Raw genomic sequence first — 26,239 nt, forward strand, 5'->3', positions numbered from 1 at the left:
TGTCTGGGAAGGTTCTGTCCCCAACGGCTTCCACAGCCAAACTGCCTCTGCCTCTTTCTGGCCTGAGAATTGAGCTTATGTGGGGTGCTCTGGGTCCCCATATCCCTTTATTTCTGTCCTGTTGGGTCATCTGCCTCTCCCTGGACCTGGTGGCTGTCCTTGCTTCAGGCTCCTCTGCCTGCAAGTTTGCCTCGGGCATCACCAAAGGGACATGGGTAGAAGGCGCAGGGAGACAAAGTGTAAAGAAGGTGGGAGTGGGGTGGGGGGAGGAGGGAGAAGGAAGGGATTTAGAACCAAGGGACAAGGAAATCGGGGGAAGGGACCTGGAACCAGGGAAGGGATGCACTGGCAAACACAGCAAGGTAAGAGCGGGGAAAGGAGGCGGGGCAGGAGAAAAGGGCCAAGTGCCTCTAGATCCCCTTCCCATTCTAGTAATGGGGTAGGGGCCCTGTTGTTCTATTTAAAAGCAAACTAAAAATAGTTTTCATAATGCCAGTATGTATAAACTATATCATATCAAGCTACACTAATTCATCTACATGATAACTATCACAGCACGAGGAAATAAATTGTTGTCTCTGCATTAAGACCTGTTTGGTAGTTCTTTCAGTAATTTTCAATACCCTGTTTGTGTTTAGAATTCCAGTTTGTAAACTTGTTGTAGGCGCCTGTTTGCATGTTCAAAACTGTGCACGTTCGTATAAATAGATTGACATGTGTGCTCAGAGTGATTGTGGCTGCAGTCAAGGAAGTTGTGGGCCTAGAACATGTTAGAAGACATTCTGGATGTTGAAAACAGGATATTAGTGTATACACAGTCTGCTAATTAGTTTATATTACTTCAGCATTTCAAAGGCAAGCAGTTGCATAGTGGTTACTATACTTAGTTCAGATGGGAAAGTTTTAGCTTTTCCACAGGTCCTGGCTAGTTTTTTGTGGAAGGAAATTTTGAAAGAAAATTGTGTGTATGAATTGTAATTTTTTGAGTGGATTACATAATTCCTTTGCATTATTGATCAGGTTTGGATTCAGTTAGCCCTAATTAAAATCTTGGAAGCATGCCAAGAGCTGGACCCTGTAGCTCAGAAAGGAATCCTGATTGGTTAAATTTAGATTAATTCAGATGCCTAGTATCGCTGAAGCAGTACCACTGATTGGGTCCTAAACTGCTGTGGTCTTAAATTTTGATACATTCTTTAGAAGCAGTACTTAGCAAAAGCGGTCTCATTCCTTTGTTGTTGTATTTCAGTGGTGGTGGTCTGTCTTATAGTAGAACGTTGACCCATGTAAAAAGTTAAAAAATACTACTTTGATGCATTTCACAATGGATTTGGGATGCATATACAGACCTCTGTTGACCCCTTATATTCTGCTGAGTTTGTATGATGCCAGAAAAACCACTTCCTGTTCCCATTGTAAAGGCAGCCTTCTGTAGTACCTTTCTAAATAGTATAATCTAAAACCTTCCCTGAGAATACCCATGCTTATAGTTAATTTTTTCCCATAGATTTGTTTTAGAAGGCATTGAAAAGCTTATTACATGTACAGAATTTTCCATTAAGTCTCATATCAAGAATACTATTCATAATGTTGCGAATTTCCTTCATTTGCCCCATTTGAGCCGGGAAAAAATCACCAGTTGTTTAAAGGATAACTTGCTATTGGAAGTAAAAGTGGATGCATTTTTATTTTCCTTTTATAACCTTATTTTATGACTAAAATGTACTGATTTGAGGATACATTATTTTAAACTTTAATAAATGGCTTATGTAAAGGGGGTGAAGTTTTGTATTGATTGTATGATGTTATAGGTCAAAATTTTCAAATGGAGGCCTTTGACAGATGCTCTATTTTGAAGTACTTCAAGTGCCATTGAAGCAAGGGTGCAAACACTTGTGGCCAAAGCAGCAAATCAAGAAATGGTTGAAGTGGTTCATAAATGGCCCTTGAAAAAGAGGAACACCTTTTTGAAGTGCTTCATGCCTTCTTGGCCAATTTGAAGCACACTGAGCTGCTGACAGCTTTTTTAAATGCATGTCTGTCTAAAGCTTCATCTAAGGTCTGTCCAAAGTTAGGCTACAAAACCCATGTTAAATAAATAAGTCAGTTAAATAAATAACACCCCTAAAAGTCAGGCCACTATGTTGTAAACAAGGGTTGAGAAGTTGCAAGGGGGTGATTCAGTTGGAGAGAATTTGATTCCAATATCTGATTGATGGGTAGGACTGCCTTTATATAGATTTGCTTTACCAGGTATTGGTTTTCCCAGTCAAAGTGTTCTTGGTATACCAGGTAAGTAACATTGCCAGCAATCCTTATTTGATCCCCACCTTATTGTTGTGGCCAGGATTTTTTTATGCCTTACAGCTGGCAAAATGAGGGAGCCATGTTATACATGACTTTTCTATGCCATACTATTGCTTAAAAAAAAAAGAGCATATTATGGAATGATCTTGGCATCCTTCCTGTTGTTTGTTAAGCACTCAGTCCCAGTTTTAAGCATCAAGACTACCTGAGCCCTGCATGCAAGGAAATAGCGTTCCATGACTGGGGCAATAAGGATGTGATATCTCTAAGGAAATCCAAAGTTGGTGATTCTGCAGCTCCTGCAACAAACAGAAAATGAAGATGTACTTGTTGGCTCGTCTTTTTGAGATAATATCACGAATTTGGGCAGGAAATTCTGACATTTCAATTATTTCCTTTTATCCTTTTGTTTTTCTTTCTGACAGGCCATAGAGCTGTGTACATTGGGCTACATGTCCCATTTGGAAAATCAGGCCGTAGACGTCATAGGCATCGTGGACATAGGCATCACAGAAGAAAAAAAGATAAGGAAACAGACCAAGATGATGGTCGTGAGTCTCCATCATATGGTAAGAAATTTTTTTTTCCTTGTTTGAATGTTTGATGATTTAAGATATGATAAACATAGCCAGTCTATGATATTAAACCTTTTGCTGTTTTAAAAACGTAGTAATACTTGGGATCCATTTAGGGGCAGTTGCTATTAATATTTTGGTACTAGGATTTACATCACTACCTATTGGGATATGTGTATATGTATGAAGGATTGGGGCTCATTTTAGATAGGAGGTCAGAATAAGCCATCTTAATTGTTCCTCTTGGCATAAAGACTAGGGTCGTGCAAAGCTTCAGTGTCTGATTTGTTCTGGAGAAGATTCGGCCCGTTTTGGTGGCTGAATCTCCAAATCTGAATTGAATCAGGAGACCCATTAAAAGGTCTGAATCTATCTGGAAAAGATTTGGGGAGATTTGGATTGGCTGGAGAAAGGCAGGCACCACCAGGTGGCTGCAGATTCTCTCGTGGCTCTTCTGGCTGTGCCTTCCTCTCCCTTGGGTGTGGGGAGCCATGGGAGAATCCACCATGGCTGCCCTGCCTGGCCCCAGCCTCCTGGCACTTGAAGGGGGGGGCAGGGAAAGCCCCTCACTCAAAAATTGTAGCAGCAACAATCAGGGCCTCTGAGGGCTTGTGGCAGAGCCCCCCCCCCCCACATAGTGGGGGACAGCGGGGATTCCCCCCGCCATCTGGCACCCACACAGCAGCTGCCTCATAGCACAGGTGCAGTGCAGCTCGGCAGGGTGCTGCGTGCTGTCTGGGAGCTGGGGCTGAGTGGTGATTGGGCTCTGGCTGACAGGTGGAGCCACCACAGCTCCCAGATGGCACGCAATGCCCTGCTGAACCATGTTGTACCCATGCAATGCGACAGCTGTTGCGTGGGTGCCAAGTTTCCTGGAGGTGCTCTTCTTTATCCACTCCCCCCCACCACCAAGCAGGAACTGGTAGTTCAGGCAGCATTTTCTGCTGCAGCAGCGGCAAGAACCTTAGATGCTAAAGGTACCTTTTTAAAGAGCTGTTAAAAAATTGCAGGAGTAGCTTTGTCTAGGTCTCAGCAAACAGTGAAAAAGCTGTGAAATCATCCTTTTTCAGACTGCAGTAATGCAGTGGACTTCCTCACCTATTTCTAGTGTCAGGGAATTGGACACAAGCAGAATATGGCTTTGCATAAAACTAGGATGTTCTTAGAGGTGCCTTCTTCAAAGTATCCTGATTCTACCTTTCACAGGCAATTCTTTGTTTTGCAAACGGACAACAGCCTGTTGGTTGTGTCCCCCTCCCCCTTCCATTCTCATAGAAATCAGCAATCTCATAGGTCAATTCTATTTGATTTTACTTGCCCTCCTAGGAATGGTGGCAATAATACTGAGAATAGGGAAGAAGGAAGTGCATTTGTCTCTTGCTGGACAATTTCACTGATCAAATGCAGAGTGATAAGATTCCTGGAGTGTCTTGGATTTGGGACAGTCACAAACAGATGGTATCAGGGAAGTCAATCTGTTTTTGAATTGAATGAATTTTGTCAGGTGCAGGATCTCACCTAAAGAAGACAGAAGATGAAGCAGGCCAGAATTGTGTAGTGTCACATAAAGAAAAATCTGGTTCTCAGATATAGAATCTGAGAACTATTATCGCATTCATAAGTGTGCTTCAGTGTCTGAAGGTCATGTCCTGGGACACTTAGTATTTCTAGGTTTCACTTCTTCATTTCACTTCCCCCTTCATTGACTAGGGTGGGGGGGAACCTACTTTTGTTTGCTCCCACATCTAGGGAATACAGAAAATCATGCCTTCCTTTGCTTCCCTGAATGGATCTTCCACATTTATTCCAGGAAAATGAGTAAGAGATCACTGTTGAAGTATAGACTGGGTTGGGATAAGTTACAGAGGATGAGCCAGAAGGGTCCAAGCTTGGGGTGGAGGAATGGACAGAAGTGTGTGCCTGTTCAGTTTCATTCCTGGCTCTGGTGGAGAATGCGTCTAAAAAGAATCTCGCTACTCAGTTTATATCAGTAATATCTCTTAAACCCGCTGGTGAACTCCCATTGTAATATTCCCTTCTTGAGTAGGTCTACATAAAAGATAGATGATATTGGTTATTCTCTTGATAAGTGGTGGCAAGGAGATGGCTAGGAAAGAGAGAGAGGCAGAAACCTGAGAGCTTGGGGCTGGAAACAGGCTGACAGCTTAGAGATTTTGGGGGGGGGCAGATAAGTGGTGGCAAGGAGGAAACAGTCAGGAAACGGACAAAAACCCAACTTGGGGTTTCAAAATAACAGGCTTATTAAACAGACAACACACTACACAGCCCCATGAAGTTACTGGTATGCACACACACTCACAGTGGCAGCAGGAGAAAGACTCAGTGGAAGGGTTGGAGTCCAGGTAGGGAACAGAAGCAGAGTCCAAGTCCTTGGCTGAAGAAGGGGTAGGGGGTGATAGCTGCCTATCCAGGCTGGAAAGGGGTCCTTGTCCAGCAGGTCTTGTCCAGAGGGGGGTTGCTGGCAGGGCCTCTGGGTGGATAGATGGTGTGGCATGGTGCTGGTCCAGATGGAGAAGGCATCCCAAGGAGTCAGTCTTCACTACTCCTTTTTATGGGGTAGACTATCTCTGATCTCCTGTGGGAGGGCCTGTCCAGGCAAGGTCAGTCCTGTTCCATAGAGCTCCAGGTGTTCTTATTGAGCATGTGCAGCCTTGGCACAAGGGTGGGTTGTCTCATGGTTTTTGTTTCTTGAATGCTGAGGGTGGTTCCAAGGGCTAGGTTGTTGGTCCAAGTATTGGTATTGATAGTTTGGTCATTCAGAGCTATTTTTAGACCTACTGCCATTGTCTCTCAAGCACCCTCATTCGTACCCATTCATTCAGGAACCAAGTTGCATAGGAGGGGTAGGTGTGAGTCATAGATTACACAACTGAGCATGAGGATAGGATGGAGGCTTGACATTACAAGATGGAAATTTGACATGACTTGTGCTAACTTACATGTATAGGCCTAAAACAGTAGTCACATAATATAAAAGCAGTAAAAAAATCAATACAAACATAATAATTATCACTTAAAACAGTGGATATCCATATCAAAATAGCAGGGCACTTATTTGCAGAGGGGAAAAAAGTAAAACTTAGTACTTAAAATAAAATGTTAAAGCTTATCCTACATCTTGGCTGGCTTGTACTTAATCCATAGGGAATAGAGAAGGAGACCAAGTCAGAAATGGTTGGGGAAGGGGAGGAAATACACTTTAAAAGAACCGCCCCCCCCACCAAACAAAAACTGGGGATTTTGCTACAGTTGTATGATGAAATTTGCTTCCTTCCAAAATTGAACACCCAAAAATGCAACATTTAATTCCTCTCCCTTGTACATATGCATTATGATAGTCTTTGATTGCGTGGTCACACAATCTTTTCCTCACTGTCTCATGGTTTAGGGAAGCTGAATGCTCTCTAGATGTCTGTACACTACCCTTGCCAGATCCAGAGCTCCTAAGTATTGTTAATTAAATTACTTAAACCAAACTTTTAAGTTGTAGACACCCAGCTTATGATTCTTGGACTGGGTTTGCAGCCATGCTGAGCACACCTGGCTGTAACTGAGGTCACTGGGAATTGTATTTTAAACATATGAAGGGTTACACTTGATGATTTCTAAATGATCAGTCAGTTCCCAGTTGGATGCTAGAATTAATTTGTTTAACACTAGTCTGTGCCTCGATTTAATCATCCATTGACACCAGAATCATCATGATGTTTGTGAAATAGTCATTTAGTAGTGGTGAGCCACTAGAAAAACCCATGAGAAAATTAATAGTGTGGGGCTTGAATAGGGTTCAGTAAATTAGACTGATGCAATTAAAGGCTGTAGCATAATACACGTACTCAGTGGAATTGCATTAAGCTTGTGCAGACAGACTTTCTTATGTAGGTTTCAGCCTTAATATTTTTGTATATAGGTTTTTGTATTGAATTATCTAAACTTTGTGTATTAAATGCAAATTAATGTTGGTTATTGTAAGAAAAACATCTTTTTAAAAAAGACTATTAATAGAAACTTCTAATTTGGAGAACCTTTTCTCTCAAGAATTGTCTTTGAGGATTCTCAAAGAGTAAAAAAAAATGAATGTGTATTCTACATATTCTCTTGATCACTTGTGCTGTATTTATGAGTGATCAGGAGAATATGTAGAATACACAGATTCAGTTTTTAGCCTTCAGTGCAACCTAACTTATGAATTTCTTGCAGATTAGTAGTTATAGGACAAGTCTTCATGAGAAGCAGACTGGGTGTTTCTGTGTGGCAATGTAGGCAACTACAACCAATAAAAGTGCTTAAAACAGACTATTCTGATTTGCCTATTATTTAATATAGCACATATTATTTTTGTTCCAATCAAAGTCAGAGGACCATTGTACTATAAACTGTAGAAAATCTAATATCTACATGAAAAATGTAATGCTTCCTCTGATACCATATTTCTTTTAACCTTTTAGCTGTTACAGGATATCAGTAGTTTTATTAGCTTACGTTAGAATGCTCCAACAGTACAATAGGACAGATATATTCACTCCTGCAATTCCTCTTGTGCATGCCCAGAGCAGCAACTTGGTTAAGCAGTTAATACCTTGTACTGTTTATTGAACTGTTGTTGTTTTATTTCCGTAAAGATACCCCATCCCAACGAGTGCAGTTTATTCTGGGTACTGAGGATGATGATGAAGAACACATTCCTCATGATCTCTTCACTGAAATGGATGAACTTTGCTTCAGAGATGGGGGAGAATGTGAATGGAAAGAAACAGCCAGGTAATCCCAAAACATTGATTTTTTTTTTTTTTTTTCTCCCTGCCCCACAACCATGTTACGTTTTGCATTGTCCTGGGAAATCAGTGCCAGAGTAGAGTTTAATGGCCTCCTTGTGAATATGTATTATAGTGTTTAATTACAAAATTGCATACCATGAGCAGCAAGGATATTTGTGGGTGAGATCTTTTTAGTGGGCCAATTCAGCTGCATGCTTGGGATAGACTTAGACCGGCTTTTGAATGCATTCTTCGTAATGATGAAGAATACCTTGCATTTGAAACCTGGTCTAAGTCTGTTCCAACCATATAGTTTGTCCAATAAAAGATACCACCCACAAATATCCTTTTCCCTTGTACCGTTCCTGGATCATCACAGCTACAGCATCATTCCAACACTACCACGATTGCATAGTGTCTGTTTGTTTATGTAGACCTCTGAATCTAGCATTTTTCCAGCCTGAATGCTCAACTCTGTAGCTGTCATAATTTTAATAAATGCTACCTAAAAACAAAGCATTGTAGATAGGCATGCTGCTTTTTAAAATCATGTTTTAGTTTAGATTTGGACTCCAAATCTGCAGCCTACATTTTGATGGCTATAAATCCAGTAGTTGTTTGAAGGCAATCTGGTTAATCATGCTTGGTGCCTGGATACAGGCACGTTGTCTCATGTATAAGGAACAGCATGAAAAAGGTAGTTCAGCATGGGAAAAGATGATAGGGAAAAATGAGCTCAGAGCATAGGGATGTAAAGGGAGCATACGACAGAATGAAGGAGGATATATGCAAGTGGATGTGTGTTTGTTCTGTGGTACATGGATAGAGGGGCTCATTAGGTAGTCCTCCCAGCAGAAACATGAGTACCTAGCTATTTCCATTTTAGGTGGCTAAAATTTGAAGAGGATGTTGAAGATGGTGGTGATCGATGGAGCAAACCATACGTGGCAACTCTGTCTCTGCACAGTCTCTTTGAACTGAGAAGCTGTATTCTAAATGGGACGGTTATGTTGGACATGAGGGCAAACACGCTAGACGAAATAGCAGGTTGGCACTTCTTTGAAAAAAAATTCTCAGGTTGTAAAAGTTTGATGTAAGATGTAATCTAAAACTAACACACTTATATTCTGGAAGACAACAAAACATGAAGTGGTATATTTACAAGTTGCTACAATTTTTCTTTATTTTCCAGGATCTGATCCTTCAAAATTTATTCAAATGGGTGTCACCGATTTGAGTGGGAGTCTCTCTTGATTAGAGGTGGTGGGATCAGACCTGTTGGTTGGCTTTATTTTAACGTATGGTTGTATGCTGCATTTCAGCTTTCTGCAGGAATTTACGCTTCATCAGAAGAACATTTTATGGATAATTTTTATGTTGTGATCCTGTAACCTCTACTCAGCTAATCTTAACTATTGATATTTGTTCAGTGTTCCTTGATTTGTAGTTTTGTTGAATGTCATCGCTGATGTGTCACTTTCTCCAGGAAGTTCTTGTTTTTCTGATACCTGGAGCTCCTCTGTCTGGAGGGTCATCTCAGTTGCCTCTGTTGGGAAGCTGACTTCCCCCATTACATGCAGACAATGCCTTACGTGCTGAATGCGTCACTTGATTATCTTTCAGTTGCATCATGACATTATAAATAGTATATTTATATCAAACACTAATATACACAGATATGAAAATGACAAAATGGAAGCCAGCTTCACGCTAGCTACAAAGACTAAATATCATAGGAGTGAATCTAATTTGGGCGAATATCCATATATGTCACATGGTAAACCCAAAAGGCAACTTGTTTTTTGGGTGAATCTACAGTGCGTATAGATACAGAGAGATTGTCTGGCTTGCTTAGTGAATTAAATACAAATGGGTCTTGTTGATATATAGCTTGGGCAATATTAAAAAATTTCTCCCAAGCAGAAGAGCTATTGGGAGGTTCAGAAAGGTTTGTGCAACAGAAACAATAGCAAGAGGCTGCTATGGTGGGTTTTTGTTTTTTTGTTTTTTGTTTTTTTTTTGGCTCCATGCTGTATAAGCTGATATGTAGCCTTCTCTGAAAATAAATGAACTTTTGCAGTTGTAGAGTTGGTCATTTAGTTTGGAAACCATTGTCAGCTGTCATATTAAAATGGTTTTATGTAAGCTGTTTGCTAGGATGTCTGTATAATCATTCTTAGTGGTAAAACACACTAAAAGTCCTCTTGTAAAGCTTCATACAAATGACTTCCAGGTGATGCTGTTGTTACTGAGTTGTGCAGCAAAAGGTTTTCAAAACTCAGTTAAAAACAACCAATCAAACAAACAAAACAACCCAAACTGGTTGCTGTCTTACAGATATTCAGATTTTAAATCCTTTGTTATTACCAAAATGTATTTTGTACACCTGGAATTTTTAATCGTGTGAAACTATATGCTTAAAATGGTCACAAATTGAGCAGAGCAATCCGTTTTGCTACACTTAATATGTATAATAAATCATAAACTAGGGTTTAGAAAGGAAATGAAGAGGCTCCAGGAAACTTTACAAAAATGGGGCTTAAATGGTTCAGGGTTAAAACTAAGTACAGGCAGTCTAAAAGCCCTGTTTAGAATTAATACAGTTGCTCCAGGTTAGTCTAAATGGTGTAGGTTGAACCAAGAAGCAAGTGAACAGACATTCACTTTTTTATTTGGGAATGTAGCCACATGCCTGCAGTGGCTACAGCTAGAAGCTGGGGGGGTGCTAGAGCATGCCTTCCACAGATTCACAGAAGTCTAGGGCTGGAAGGGACCTCCTGAGATCATTGGGTCCAGCACCCCTGCTCTGGGCAGGAAAGGCAGAAAAGACCGCTGTGATCAAATAGCCCCAGCAATGTGTGTACAGTCTGGAAGGATGGAGGGAAGCTGGGAGAGAAGCCACCTTTCCCCCCCCCCCCCCCCGCAAAGCTTTTCCCCCCTTTCCCCACTTGTGCTGGGGAGGGGGTGTGTGGCCAGGTCCCAGCAGGTCTGTTGAGTATGAATTAACCCCCCCCCCCCACGGCCTGCATGGACCCCAGCTAGGGTATCCCTTGTGGGGGAGGGGGAGAGGCAGCCCCTGCCAAGCGTTTCTCCTGTTCCCCGCTGGATGGGGGAGGGGAAGGGAGGTGTGGCCAGACCCCAGCCCAGGCCAGCATGCTGGGGGGGTGTTTAAACCCCTTCCCCCCCCCCCCCCCCCCAGGACTTCAGCCAGGGTCTGCTTGGCAGGGGCCTAGCAGCCCCAGCCTGGCTTTGCTCTACTTGCCACTCCAGTGGCCAGCACACTGAGGCATAGGGAAGCCCCCTCCCCCTGCTTGCCTGCTGAGGCAGATGGGAAGGAGAGAGGCTTAAACCGCCTTTCTTCCCTCCACCTCCATGTGCTAGCCCAGGGCCTGTCTGGCCATGCTTGAGTGGTGAGTAGGGAAAAGTCTGGCAAGGGCTGCTGTGCCCCTGCCAGGCAGACCCTGGCTAGTAGAGGGACAGAGGAGGTTTAAACCCTCTCTCCCCTCCTGCCTCAGTTTGCTGGCCTGAGGCCATGGTCTGGTCATGCCCTCACCCCCTCCACTCGTGGCAAGCAGGGAAAAGCCTGGCAGGGGCTACGGTGTCCCTGTCAGGCAGACCCCTCCTGGGGCTTAAAAGCCCCTTTTTCCCCACCTGCTTCATTCTGCCAGCTTGGCCCCAGGGTCTGTCTGGCAACCCCCCTTGCTCCGTTCCAGTGGCCAATGTGGGGAAAAGCCTGGCAGGGGCTGCTCCACCCCTACCAGGCAGACTTGGCTGCAGTCTGGAGCCAGGTTTTCTGCCCCCCACCCCTACCCCTTTGCCATTTGGACCAATGATAGTGCAGAGGGGTGGGGCCAACCCTGTTCCTTGGAGCAGACAGCCCAGCCCAACCCAGGGCTGCAGAGCATCCTGGGATGCTGAGGGACTTTGATTTAACTTGGACCACTAGGGGTTCTGAGACAGAAGTTCATTAAACCAGTTTGACCTAAATCAGTTAAATGTGGTTGAATATAGCATCAGACTTATCTTAAACTGGTTTCAGTCATTTTGAAAGCTATTTTATGTGCACTGAACTTCTCTTATGTTACAGGTTTAAATTGATTTCTGATCACTTAAACTGGTTTATGTGTAACTTCTGTCCCTAGCCTTGATGAATATCAGGTGTGTAGTTTTTAATAAAAGTATTAAAGCTGTAAAACCAGGTTCTTGTGTAGGAAAACATTAGAATTACTTTATAATGGCTGCTGTGCAGGTTGGGCATCAAGACTTGCTGGTGGTATTTTTTGCTACTTTATTCCTTTTCACTGAAAAGGAATATTTTTTGTGAGGTTACATTGACCATGTACATCTTAACTGAAGATAGTTGAAAGCTGAAATGAATGACAGAATATTCTGTTGAGTTTTATAAATGTGTAATTCTTGAAACTCTTGCTGTTTATTTTATTAAATGCTGTTTTTTTTGTTTGAGTTTTCTTCAAAGCATATTTCTTCTTGAGTTAATGTATGTGGATTTGAATTCTTAGTCCATAATGTTCTTGGCTGTTTATTTCCAATACAGTTTTTGAAGCACTATTTGCCAAACAAAATGGATAAATGAAGATACTTGATGAATTCTGACATTTTACTAACTTTCCACATGTGGGAGTTAGATGATACACAGGTACTCAGTATGCACATGTAACTTTAAAATGTTGACTTAGTGTTTCTCTGTTGATGTAGATATGGTGTTGGACAACATGATTGCCTCTGGTCAGTTGGATGAATCCAGAAGAGAGAATGTCAGAGAAGCTCTTCTCAAGAGGCACCATCACCAGAATGAGAAAAAATTCAGCAGTAGGATACCTCTGGTTCGGTCCTTTGCGGATATAGGCAAGAAACATTCTGACCCTCACTTGCTTGACCGAAATGGTGAGATAAGTTGTGGCATCCAATGTATCCTAACCTGTTAGAAATAATATGTTCTCCCTGAGACATGAAGGAAAAGTCAGCAGATGTAGTTGGTTCCTTCTTGGTATGTAACAGCTGTGTGTTTTTTGTGTAGCTTGGGCATTTATCTGTAATTTGTGTGAAGAAGTTTTTCTTTTTCTGCTTGTAACAACTGCACTCCTTTGCTTCTATTCACAGCATGATTTAAGAAGTGTATATACACACAGTATTTGCTCTACCCATGGCAATACATTCAGTAGGTTCTAACACTTTAAAGGATATGTTTGACTTCTGTCTGTCTCATGGACAGATTTAAAGTACTCTTCTTACCTTTTAACCATAACTTTACAGTCATCACCAAGGTTATAGTTTCTGATTTAGTCTCCCTTTATTTCTTTGAGAGAGTTGTTTCATCATCCTGTCAGCATTATATTTAGGCTTTCTTCTTAATAGCCTTACCTTACCTGCTTTTTGGACAATTATATGCAAAGGAAAAATTTAAGTTCACTGTTGTACGCATTTTGTTTTTATTTTAATGGAAAATGATTAAACTGCTTTTAACTGAGCTTTTAAAAAAATTTACTATGGTAACTGCTAGGTAAAAAAAAACAAAACGCCAAACAAAACCCAGAAATCTGTAACAATTTTACGGGATGTATCATGTTCTATGATAATTAAATATTGACATACCTGTTCATTTGCTTCCTGGTGTTTAGTTCCTAAGTTCATGTAGATACTAGTATTGCAGGGCAGCCTCCTTTTTTTAGGTCTCATTTTGCATAGATTCATAGATGTTAGGGGCTGGAAGGGACCTCACAAGATCGGGTCCAGCCCCACTGTGCTAGGGCAGGAAAGACTGCTGGGGTCAGATGACCTCAGCAAGGTGTGTGTCAAGTTGCTTTTTAAAGATCTCCATGGTAGGTGACTACCACCTCTGGGGGGAGTCTGTTCGAGAGCCTTGGCACTCAAATTGTAAAAAAAAAAAAAAAAAAAAAAAAACCCAAAAAACTTGTCCAATCTGAAGCGATCTTCAAGCAGTTTGTGTCCATTGTTTGTCTTCCCCTGGGGTGCCTTGGTAAACAAATGCTCTCCCAGGCCTTTGGAGTATTTCATATACCTTTCAAGCTACATTATGCAAGACATCTTGGATGTCTTGGACTTGAATTAATTTTGGCTTAGTAAGGCCACACACTGAAGTATTGGCACATTCTGATTCCTTTAAATGAGGTGTTTTGGTTTTAGACCACTCTGCATGCAAGATGCATCTTCTGCCTCGGAACATGCAACTGTGTGGTTAGTTTAAGTGCTAATGTTTGAGTTTGGTTTGGGTGTTAGAGAACTTCCAGCCACTTTTCCAGCTAGAAAAATTGGGAAGTGTCTGATGACATCATCTTTGTCAGTTTGGTTGTTTTAGGAGGTAAATGCAATTAAACTTGTCTGTATTTTCATTAAAACTGATGACTGATTCTTTGTACAGTATGCATAGAATCTCGATAGCAAACTTCAGATTTCTATGTAAAAGCACCAAGATGACCAAATCCAATGTTTAGATCCCTTGAAAGTAATGATTTTGAAAATCTGATATACAGGTCTTTTCCATGTCTCCTTTTCATAGGATAAAATACTGTTTGTTTTGGGTTTTTTTGGTCTTTTAATTTTTAGCAATGGGAATACCAGAAGACTGTATAGGAGAGTGTTCTCAGCCTAGATGCAGCCAATTCCACAGATCTTTGCTTTGTACCACTCTCCTCTCCTGGTAGTAAAATAAGTGTAGTTTTGGAGTACACTGCATCTCTACTTAAGAGCTTCTGTTGATTTCAGTGGTGTGGAACAGGGGTCAAGTCTTGTCACATTCCTGACAGACGCATTATGATAATAGTGGGTGCATCTACATGTGCAATTAATGTGATGCAACAAACTCTGGAGCAGTTCAAGCCAGAGTCAACTGCTCCTGGGTGCAGCATCTACATGTGTGCCTGGGACAGCAGCAATTTAAGCTGGGGCAGAACAGGCCTCCGGTTGGCTGGGCTGACCAGGTGGAATATATGCTCACAGTCAGAAGCTACATGCATTTTTTGGCACAGTAAAGTACTCTGCTGTAAGATGGTACTGTCCCTGGGACAGCAGAGTTAATTGTTTGATTGCACCCTGATATCACCACATGTGTAGACTGTGACACTTTACTGCAGAGTAGACTAATTTAGCTCTGCAGTAAAGTGCGTAGATGCACCCAGTCTGTAGTGTTAGAACAGAAAATGGTGCTTTTTTGCTCCTTACTGCTAAAGACGTAGTTCAATAGAGGCTATTTTTTTTTTTTTTAATGTTAGCCTTGAAATTTATTTTAAATGTGTGTCTTGTCTTTTTCTTTACACTTGTATTCCTTTCTCTTTCCAAGTTCTATACTTAATACCAAGTGTCTTTTTTTTCTTTACTTTTGTTTCCCTGCTTATAGTTGTAATGTGAGACCAGTGTATATTTGCTATCAGATCCCTACAGAAAGTGGTCAGTACTTTGCTGTGATATAGAATGCCAGTTTCAGGATAATTTTTTTTGAAAATGTTGAGGTTTTTTTTAAAAGCCTTTATTCCTAACTGCTCCCCTGCCCCCCATGGAAGTGATATAGGGTGAAAATGGAAAGCAAATGATATTTTCTTTTTGTAGAGAAGAGCAAGTACACAATAGGACATGTGTGAGAGAAGGGTGACAAGAATTTTCACTCTTCAGATTAGAATACAGTAGTTAAGAAGTAAGGTGGGGGGTGGGGAGAGACTGGTGGGATAAAAGCAACAATCTGATATTAAAGAAACCCGCTTAATCTGTGACTGAATTGGGATATAGTAAATGACAGCAGGAAGCATCTGAGGAGAAGACTCTGGCCGGGGACAAGTGTTCGTTTCTACCAGAAGAAATCTTTCCATGAGAGAGCATACAGATGTTTAACATGCAGCTGCTGCTTCTCTCCTGCTCTTCACACTTCCACCAGACTGAGACCCTTGTCTGGGGGGTGGGTTGGCAGACAGGTAGGGGCTGGGAAGTGGGGAAGCAGCTACACCTCTACTCTGTTCCCATCACTGGGAGCAGTGAGCAAACCTCTTGCCTGCTCCCTAGGGGTAAGGCTGCTTCCCCTGTACTTCAGTGCCCGGAAGCTGAGCAGAGTAAGTAGTGCAGCATCCTCAACCCACTCCTCCCAACCTCCTCTTCGTTGGTGGAACGAATAGCAGGCTTTTTCCCTGCTGCTCCAGTGTCCTCCTGTACTGGTCCAGAGGGGACTGGAGTGCTCCTTGCCTTCTACCATAGCTGAGTAGCCCCCAGTCCAGGGAAGTGTGGGGAGCTTCCTGTTTCCTCACTCCCCTACTGGATCAGATTGGGAAGAGTATATACGAGCATTCACTTTTGCAAGAGAAACTTTTTTCTGGAAGAGGTGCACTTCCCCTAAGAGAAATTGAATGAATGCTTGATACACTTGTTATTTCTACCAGGAGAATGATGTTTCTCGCAGTAGATATGTACTCCCTTATGTGGCCTCTGCCATTGTCTTTTGGCTTTCTTCAGTGGCAGTGTCATATGAAAATTTTATAAACTGGAGCTCATGCTGTTTTGGTGCAACAACAAGTTTTCACACAAAACTGCATCTGATTTTCATGCAGGTTACCATGGAAACATTTTTTCCCCTCAAAGTTAAGAGAAATCATTTAGGACAGTATCAGGATTTTAAAAAAAATGTTTTTTCAAGATAAGCTGGCAGTAGTGCATAGTGTCATCATGATGTGTCATATTTTGACTTGAGTTTGTTTTATTTTTAAAAATGTTAAGGACGGCTGCTGTCTGTTACAGCTTTGAAACATTTTACTGGTTTTGTTGTCATAATCTCTTAATCTTTTCTGGATTAATTGTTTCAATCCGTGCATAGTAGTAGCTGCCAATTTTACTTATAAAAATGAAAATACAGCTAAAATGTTTTGACTTACTGTCAGGATTTGTCACTATTGGACATGTTTTGGAACAGTTTCAGAGCGGTTATGCTGGAAGAAAACTTGTCAAAAATGGTTTTAAATTTTGGTTTCACAGGAAATTTGGATGTTTTTACTGGGAGCAAATATATTTTGAAATGAAACCCAATTTTAACATGGTTGAATCTCTCACAAAACAAATGGAGAACTGACAAGTTTTAATTGTGGTAACATCCTGTACTGCTGATAAAGTACTAGCAGGCTTGATGTTACTGAAGTTGCACTTAGTGGTGCTTTATAGACAGCTAGTGTTAGCAAGTGCATGGGATATGACAGCTTCCTTCTGGTTAGGTTTAATAGGGGTTTTTTTTAGTTGGAAGTCTGATACTCGTACTACAGGCAGAAACAGGTTTTATTGAAATAGCAGAACTTGGTGTGGAGGACAATTAGTAAAATTGTTTCATCCTATCACTCTGTCATATTTAGTTTGATCTGAATTATGCTAAATCTCTTAACTAATGTTCTTGGCATAGCATATATCTTAAACTAAGAAGGGACTTTGATTTTTTTTTCCTTCCTTTAGATTGAGGGAAACTATTGTCTTGTGATTTTTTTTTTTTTTAATTTGCTAAAATCTCAATGACTTCAAACATTCACTGAGGAATATTGTTCTCTCAGATCTTTCTTGTGTGCTAAATGGCAGCTGTCAGTAAATTATGTGCTGACTTTTCTGATGCTTAAAATTTTGACTTACTCATGCATCTTATCTCACCTGCATGAATGTGACACTTCGGGCCTTCAAAGCTTGCAATTTACAATGTAAATTGTTAATGCATTATTTCTCTTTTAGCATCTCCCTATTGTATACTTCATCGTTTTGTTTTGTTTTTATCTCAGGGGAAGGCCTTTCAGCCTCCCGGCACTCTTTGCGAACAGGTCTCTCTGCCTCAAACATTTCCCTGAAAGGAGAAAATCGTTTGTCCCTCCTTCTCAATTACCTTCTTCCTTCTTCAAGAGCTGGAACCCCGGCAGCTTCAAGGTGTACAACCCCAATACCTACCCCTCAAAACACACCACCCTCCAGTCCTAGCTGCAGCCACCTGGCAACCACAAATTCCCAGCCAAGTGAGCTCCAAGGCGAGGAACTGCTTGTGTCGCCTGCTATTGATGATATCCCTACAGTAATAATCCATCCACCTGAGGAAGACTTAGAAGTTCAGGAAACGAAGACAGAGGATAATATTGACATGACACCAGGCAACTATCCAAACTTAATCTGTCCATGTGTGATGCTCTCTGCATCTGAGTCACTTGCATTGCAGTATTATTTAGCACATGGCTTGAGCATAAATGATACATTTTTAACTTCTACCGCTGTCTGCATGTTTTGTTTTACTTCCTAAGTGTGATCATGTTTCTTGTTTTGCTTTATAGACCTACGCAAATCATGCCAAACATAAATTCACAAATGTTGAAATTCACTTACTGATATTAACTCCTTTAGGCAATGAAACAGAACGATTTTTGTGTACATAACCTTTATTTGCGTGATTAAACAGGTACTTGTTTGACACGTGTTTTAAGTAATCCTTAAGTAGTTCTTACATAGATAAAATGTCAGAAATGGTGGCCTTTTTCCTTTCATTCACCTACAATGAATATTTAAGTCCTTAAATGTGGTGCAGACTTTAAAGAGGTGGCCAGTTCCCTGAGGAATTTACAGTTTAAATCAGTGGGGTCTGACTATGTCTAAGAGGTCTGCAGAAGATGATTGATTAACCAAAAGTGTGTTAATACCCACACAATTCAAAGGGATCCACACTTCCATTCAGAATTTTTCAGGGGTCTGCAGATGAAAAATGTTTGAAACCCACTGGTCTAAATACCATGTGGTACAACGAGTAGCTTTGGGGTGGGGTGAGGGGAAAGCAAGTGGTAAGGAAGATGGACAAGGATTACAAATATGATGGTGCTGTAGTAATTTAAGCGATTGTTTGGTGTGCCTGGATTTTTAAATGCAAGTTTTACTCAGTAACTGACTTGTGCTGCTTCCTATAATAAGTTCTAGTAAATTTTTGATTAATGTGTTATTGCACTGTTAAAGGCTTGATGACAGTTGTTTTTAACTTTGGTGTTGCAGCTTAGCTAATGGAAAGCTTGTAGTGGTACCTATTGATTTGATTGAACTGGCACAGGCACATGTTGCAAAACTGACTACTCAAGTGCACATAATACTAAAGGGAGAATACAGAGGAATCTCCTGTGAAAGTACTTCAGTACACTTTATGAAACGTTTGTTTTTATAATTCAGACATTGATTTTGCTGCTGGGATATAAGAGTAATTCCAATATTATAAATCAATCAGCCTGACTACTCTGGTAATTTTGGATCATGCCCTGGTTGTGAATATCTCTACTTTCATTTTCTATTTGAAAATGTCTAAAAGCCTTTCTTGAAAGTACAAAAAGTCTTGATGTACAATTGACCTGTTGTGCTGGGACTTACCTGGTCAGCATATCCATGTTGAATCATTGACCATTTAAGATTTTCTTGGATTTCTTTCTCCATTTGCCTAGCAAAGAAGGGCAAACTACTAAAATTTGTGTGTGTGTGTGGCGGGGGTTGGGCAACACACTACCAGTTTATGTAGAGTAGCAACAAAAATCTGTTCAGGCATTTTTAAAGAGCAGTCATGAGTCTCATTGCTTAGGCTGGCCTGAGGTTGAGCAGGCTTGATCCAGCCAACTGCACCAACCCACCTGTAATTCAGGCCAAGAATCCAAGTAAAGAAGAGTGAAGTTTCTAGCAGGCACTTTAATGTTGAAGGTAATCAGCATATTTAATATCATGGCCATCTCTGCCTTTCCACCTTTTCAGCCTGTCATGAGTAGTGGGTGTATTAAGGTCCACAGAAAATTGAGACCGAAATCTATTCTGTAAGGTATCCTCTGAACAAGAATTTTTTGAGTAAGGCCCTTATGTCTCTCCAAGGTAGACAGGAGGGAGTAGTTTTCCTCTGCCTCATTTACAGGAAAACATTTTTAATGGGGTGAATTTTATGTAGAGATCATTCTTACTGGTTTGAGGAAATCTGTGGTCGATGCTCTTCCAATTCTCGTCCGTCTGTAAATACTAGGATGCTATCCTCCAATCCCCCACCCCCCCCAAGAAATCCAGTGTTTACATCAGTAGTGGTAGTTCTTGACATACCCTTAAACAGTTTCCAGACTGTCACCCTGGGCCACTACTGGGCAGATATCCTCTCTTTTCAGGTCTGCAGAACAAACTACAGAAGACCTAGTCTCTATACTGGAATGCAACTAGGTGCTTGGCTGTGCAGATTTTCTGTGGGTGACATTAAAGACTGACTAGTTTCGCGCCTCTTTTTTTTTTGTAGTAGCTTCCAGTGCTTAATTTTTGCTCTGTTCCCTGCTCTAGACATATTAGGAACTATCTAAAAAATTGTGAATTGGTATAAAAGGTAGACAGATCCTTGGTTGAGCTATAATTTGACATCAGTATCTAACAACCCAGCCAAAGGCTTTGCTTTTACAAATTCAAACTGGTAAAGTTTATTTTGATAAAAGTAGACTTCTAATGTTTGGCTCTTTGAGATGTTTATTTTAATTGCTTCAAAAAAAAATAGTTTAAGACCAGTATTTCCAGAATGTTTTTATTTTTGAAAACTGAATCCCTCCAGCAGAAGGGGCATGGTCAGCCAGAAAAAAATGCCAGGATCTTCAGTGTTGAGTCTGCTGCAAGCTATGTCATTGAATGAGAGAAGTATTCAGAATTTAAGAATGTTTCTGTAAACAGAAATCTAGTTGACAGGTAAACATTTGTGTGTTTGATGTCCTTGGCTATGCTTATGGCCTCCAGCGAGCCCAAGAGTACTGCTGAGAGAGAAGTCCCTACCACTCCGTATGTCCCTGAGCCTGCAAGTTAGGCATAGTAAATGGCTCTGGTGTATGCCTGATGGCCCTGAGCTTTCCCTGCACAACTGTGCTTAGGCCATTGAGACTTGAAGAATGCCTAATTTGGAGATTTTGGCACCATGTGGAATTGGCACCAGCGGGCTCATCTTTTGGCAGCACTCTTGGAGGCCATGTGGACCCTTGTTTCTAAAGCTACATTGTGTTCTTTATTTTAAACTTAATTGATTAAAAACATATGCACAACAATTGTAACGTTTACTTACTCACCTGTATTTTTCCTTAATTTGAAGTAATTTTCTTCCCCTTTCTGGAGCAGAGTTCCTTGCTTTTTTCCCTTTGCCTATGGGAGCAGCAGTCTGTGAGTCTCTAGTATTAATTGAAGTCCAAATAGCTGGAAAACATATTTGATGTGAGTAAGAATGATGTTAGAAAATACCTTTAATTTGATGCATCTTTTAGAGCAATTTTAAAAGATGTCAAGTATTACACTATGGCCTCATCTAGCCTTAATCTGCCTAGGTTTTAACGAGTCTGTGGAACTTCTTCTGAAGATGCTTTTTTCAGGGTTTCTTCTTCTTTGGCAGTTTAATACCTTAATCAGATGGACTAGCAATCCCCTTTTGGAGTAGTAGAGTTGGTGTGTTTGTTTGCTTTGCATCATAACACCAAGAAAAGCTGCGGGTATGTTAGCATTTCCTCAACATCTCATCAAGGGTTTTATGAATTTTTCTGTGGCTGACATTCTGAAAATAAGGGATCAAGTTTCTTTTCTCCAAAGAGATCCTTTATCGAGCCAGGGTTATCAGTTTAGGGAAGAGAAGAAAATGAATTTCTCCTACTAGTCTGAAGAGGAGTTTCTCAATCTCCCCAAATAGACAATGCATGGGAGGAAACCTATATTCTGGTGGAGAGGGTCTGATTGACGATTGAAGAACCAGAGTGTTGTCACTCATGCATCTTATGCAAAAAGTTCATCTTATCAGTGGTTGAATCTTCAATACCTTCCACTCTGCTTCAGAATACTATGTCTGGTAGGCTTTTTTCTGTAATCAAAATGGATTTTTACCTGGGTAAGAGATGCAGAATATTTCTTAAAGAGGAAAAAAAAAAAAAGGCAGGTGAAACGAAAAGGAATTCAGAATTTATCATTATCAGGAATTAAGTTTCATCCCTAAGTTATTAGACCCCTTTAAGTAAAGGGAGAATAAAGATAAATAGCAGGGAGGAAACATGATCCGTTAGGGAGTGTCACCTAAAGCAATGTAACCACAGCAGAAGTCTGGGAAATGGAATCCAGAACTCAAAAAATAAGTACTTAACTCTGATGCACCAGAGATCCTCTGAAACTAGACAGATTACAAAGGTCTAATGGACTTGGAAGCTGTCTTACAAGCTCACCGCTTAAGATGATGCGGAATGGTTTCAGTGTATTGCCAAATCTATAAGAAGTCAATTTATTCCTTGTCAGATACCTTTTGATAAATCCTTGAGATGATGAAAAGTTTAGTCACTTTGTGGGTGGTATTTTTTTTTAAGTTGAATGAGTTAGTGGAAAGAAAAAGCTGTTAAGCCCCAGTTTTGAAAGGGATGGGAATTTCTATATTAGTACTAGAACTATTGAATCTTGGCTAAAAAGCAAGAATGCTGGGGGTATTTTTGTGTTCAGTTATGAAAGAATCTATATTATCCTAGGACTGCAAAATGGGCCAAAAGGGAATTTATAGTTACTGTGAACCTTTAGAACTCAAATGGATCAAATTCAGGCCACCATTTCTATATTCACAGAGGACGTTGCAATCTCATAACACCCATAAGACTTGAATGTTATAGGTAGTCGGGGATCAGGACTGTGCGAGTTAATTCCCCATCCATCAAATTCTGTATGTACCCTCTGCTTTACAGAGTAATTGGGTTCATGTCATGTATAAACTCAACAAGATACTTATGGAGTGACTGGAGTACAGGTGGAAAATGATACCTTTGCTGATCATCTTTTGCTAATTCCATATCTTAAGTTATCTTCCTTTATTGTTATACGAGTGAAAAGTAAAGTGCGTCTTAACTTGCCTTTCTCAGATTTACGTGTAAATACTTCCTTTCCTGCCTGCATGTAGTAAGAATCAGGCTTTTTTGTTTTCTCAGCACAGAAATTGCCTTGCATCCCTCTTGCAGTTTTACAGATGGAGTCTTATTCTATAAAGTAAGCGTTGCACTGATTTGTAGCCTGTGTATTTTGGGTTTTGCTAGTTATGTCCAGTTTGGTGAATAATATATACATTTCATAGCATATTCTGAGATTTTTATATTGATATTGGTACCATACATTGTATAGTATAGGTTTCTCAAACCAAATTGAGGCCCATTAATTACATTGGTTTTTGTTTGATTAGATTGTCTAGTCTCTCTCCCTTTTATTTTAAAATGGAAGAATAAAAACTGAAATCTCAGACTCAAAAATGAGAACTTAAAGTCATGTTCAATTGCAGTAACCCCTCTCTGGAGTTCAGAGGAATGATTTTATGTGGAAATGGACAAAGACTACAGGTTTCTCTAAAAATGAATTAAAGCAGCCAAATGATAGAAGGGGTCGTTCCTCTTGGACGATAATTGCAGAAAAAGCCCAGCTTTCTTTTGATTCAAACAAGCGACTACCACATGCAGACTTTGACTTCCTTAAGTGAGAGAGTGCATTTAGGTCAGGTTTAATTTGTCAACTATTTATTTAATTTCAATATTTTTCTGCATTTATGCAAAACCATAAGCTTTTGTATAAATTAGAATTTAAAAGCATGCTAATAAACATATTAACTAGCATGTTCTAACACCATTAGAAATAACTTGTATGGATAAAGCAATGTATTCTTTAACACCTACTGTGCAAAGTCTTAAGATGAGTCTACATTACAGCTATGAGGTAGGGTTGCAGCTTGAATAAGCATACCTGAATTTACGTTGTGTGGTGATGGTAATTTTGCCATGGCAGCATGAATGTGCAGGCTAAGGACTAACAGATTTACCCAGGTGACTTTGCAGCCAGCACTAACCCCTCTGCTGCTTCAGCAGTGTTAATATTAGCATCCCAGCTAACTGGTTGTTAAAAATAGCATGGGTACATCAACACGTATAATCCCTCCCTTTTGACTTGCACACTTAAAGCAGAAAGTTGCAGCCTTTTTAGGCCTGTGGGCAGAAATGCTGAGTGATTAAGGTTCTTTGGGCAGCATCAGAGGGTCCTACAAGCAACATGTTGAACTAGGAAACCAGTGCCTCAGAGGGAAGCATCTCAAATAGCTTATGGTGCCTTAGCTATCAAGTTAGGACATGTAACTGGACTGTAGATACCTTTGAAATGTAATCTAGCCAAGCAGCAGTACAGACAAAGTACACTGCTTCAAACAAGAATAGATTGAACTGTTGATGACTTGTATAGTTGTTCAATTGCCGTCAGCATCGCTATTTTGGTTGTATACCATGAGCCTAATCCCATTGAGGTCAAGGTCTGAGTCTTGCTGTTTTTAATCAGATATGCACTTTAGAAACAAATACTGTAAAATGCACTCAAGTAGGTGCATCTTTATGCCAGGCATTAAAAATGTACAGTATGTGTGGAATGTATTGGTATAGATTCTGTTGTGAAGTGGTGATGGTTAAGATTAAGATTTGGCTGCTTCATTTCTTCCTGGAAAAAGTCGCTCTTGTTTTTCTTTTACTTGGTGATGGTTTTGCAAATGGCCACCATTTAGGCAACATCTAATTTTTTTAACAAACATTCATTATTTTCCAAAATAAAGTAACTTGTATGTTTACAGTACTAATGCAGGACTGCCTTGTTTATTAACTTGCACATTTTGCTTTTAAGCAAGCTGCCACATTCAGAGTTCGCAAACAATGTGTGTCACTCTGTCTGCTTTTCTTTTTATTAATTTATTTAATATGCTCCATTTTGAAAGTGTATGTTTTATTTTGATACAGGACTCCTAGCATCTCCACAGTCTGCACCTGGCAACTTAGACATTGGAAAAAGTGTAGACATTAAAGGTAATGGAACAGGAGGAAGCAGAGAGAACAGTACCGTTGATTTCAGTAAGGTAAATTACACTAAGTATATTCACAATGATAACTAAGCAGGGCCATATAATTTTATTTGTCTGTTTACTTAAATAAAAACTGGTTACTTTTACTATAGTTCTATTTTTGGGGTGAAAGTTTAAACTACAATAATATCAGAATGCAGCATATATTAAATCAGATTAGGCTTTATATCTTTCAATTTTACTTCTGCGGTATATCTGGACTCTCGCTGAGTAAACTTTCACTTCACTCATGGTATTTCATGTAAAGCAATTGCTGCCTTTACAAATGGAATAATGTATAATATATTGAAATCTGATATATTGCAAGAATATTTACAAAATGAATTTTGGGGGTTATGCATCAACTGGTTTAGCTTTTGTAAACTTGTTGCCCTGAATTTCTGAAATAAGATTATCCTTCACAAAAAGAGCTTTAAATGGGATTGACTTTGACCTTTACAAATTTATTATAAAGAAAACACGGAGATTTGAAAATAAAAAGCATAAACTATGTTCCTTCCTTAGGCAAATCTTGTGGACTGCTCGTAACTCCTTCAGTCTTTTGTAACTGATATTTGTTGGGCTGCAAGATCCCCTATGGCTCTTGGTACAAAATTTAATTCTGTAGTCTATTCCATACTGTAAATGTTTTGTAACAAAGCTGTTTGCCAAATTAAGTAATTATTCTCAAGTGAAGCTAATTTAGATTGCAGTTCTCCGCTGATCATGGCAGCTGCCATTTATTCCTGCTCCTCTGTCACAGTTTTAATATTTTTGCTTGGCCTGTCCTTCTGTACACCTGCCTTGTCTCCTGTTGGGCAGGAGTCAGCCTCCTGGCACTGTAGTTGTGGCACACTTGGTGTGGGACTCAAGAGGCCAGCTGTAAGTTTTCTTAGATAGCAGTTTAACTGGTGTTAGTTTTTTGTGCTTTTTGTGTATTTGTGTTTGGACAAAGAGTTCATGTGCTGTACAACTTTTTAATGGTCCTCTATGATTTTTTTATGCAGAAATAAGTTTCACCTGTCTGTTTTTGCAAATGACAGTCATAAAATTATGCATTCCTTTCCAAAATTAATAGTAAAAGTGCAACTCATGATATGCAACAAGGCTAAATTCTGGAAACTTGTGTATAATTACATGAACTCTCCTTAGCTGTTTGTGTAGATTTACTTGTCAAGTCATATCCTACTTTAGAAAAAATATTTCTGTCCTGACAAGTCTTTATTTTACAAAAATGCTTATGTAGTTCCACCTTCTTAGAATATAATAGGTGGTAGTAATTCTAACTGATAATGGTAGAAAACAGACTATTACTAAAATATTGCTGACAGACATATTTTATGTACATTGTGTTTATTTTTGTTTCTTTATGTGAATGTTTTGCATTTTTTTTGTCATTGTAGTACAAATGTTGAATAACATACGTTTAGTTCTAAAAATAGTTTGTAGATTTTTTTTGCTTTCAACTGCAAGGCAATAAACAGTTGTTTTATCTTATTATATAATAGGTCGACATGAACTTCATGAGGAAAATTCCTACAGGAGCAGAAGCATCAAATGTGTTGGTGGGAGAAGTAGATTTCTTAGAAAGACCAATTATTGCTTTTGTGAGGCTGGCCCCTGCTGTACTTCTCTCAGGTCTCACAGAAGTTCCTGTTGCTACACGGTAAAGAAATCCTTGAATGCCAAGATTGTAT

The 26,239-nt window shown here is 40.0% G+C and overlaps 1 protein-coding gene across 4 annotated transcripts in view; it reads left to right on the forward strand.

The window, feature by feature from the left end:
• SLC4A7 (solute carrier family 4 member 7) overlaps positions 1 to 26,239 on the forward strand; it is a 152,172-nt gene that overhangs the window by 81,593 nt on the left and 44,340 nt on the right. The window contains exons 3-9 of one of the 4 annotated variants that reach the window (XM_090046492.1): positions 2,733 to 2,876; positions 7,526 to 7,664; positions 8,547 to 8,707; positions 12,377 to 12,565; positions 17,431 to 17,790; positions 24,442 to 24,557; positions 26,051 to 26,208. In XM_090046492.1, coding sequence (XP_089902618.1) covers positions 2,733 to 2,876; positions 7,526 to 7,664; positions 8,547 to 8,707; positions 12,377 to 12,565; positions 17,431 to 17,790; positions 24,442 to 24,557; positions 26,051 to 26,208 — 1,267 coding nt within the window. The remainder of the gene's footprint in view (positions 1 to 2,732; positions 2,877 to 7,525; positions 7,665 to 8,546; positions 8,708 to 12,376; positions 12,566 to 17,430; positions 17,791 to 24,441; positions 24,558 to 26,050; positions 26,209 to 26,239) is intronic. The other 3 variants (XM_090046493.1, XM_090046495.1, XM_090046494.1) reach the window with 3 other exon arrangements.

This window comes from Crocodylus siamensis, chromosome 5, assembly GCF_052110815.1.
Source record: "Crocodylus siamensis isolate JL-2025a chromosome 5, ASM5211081v1, whole genome shotgun sequence".
Taxonomy (NCBI): domain Eukaryota; kingdom Metazoa; phylum Chordata; order Crocodylia; family Crocodylidae; genus Crocodylus; species Crocodylus siamensis.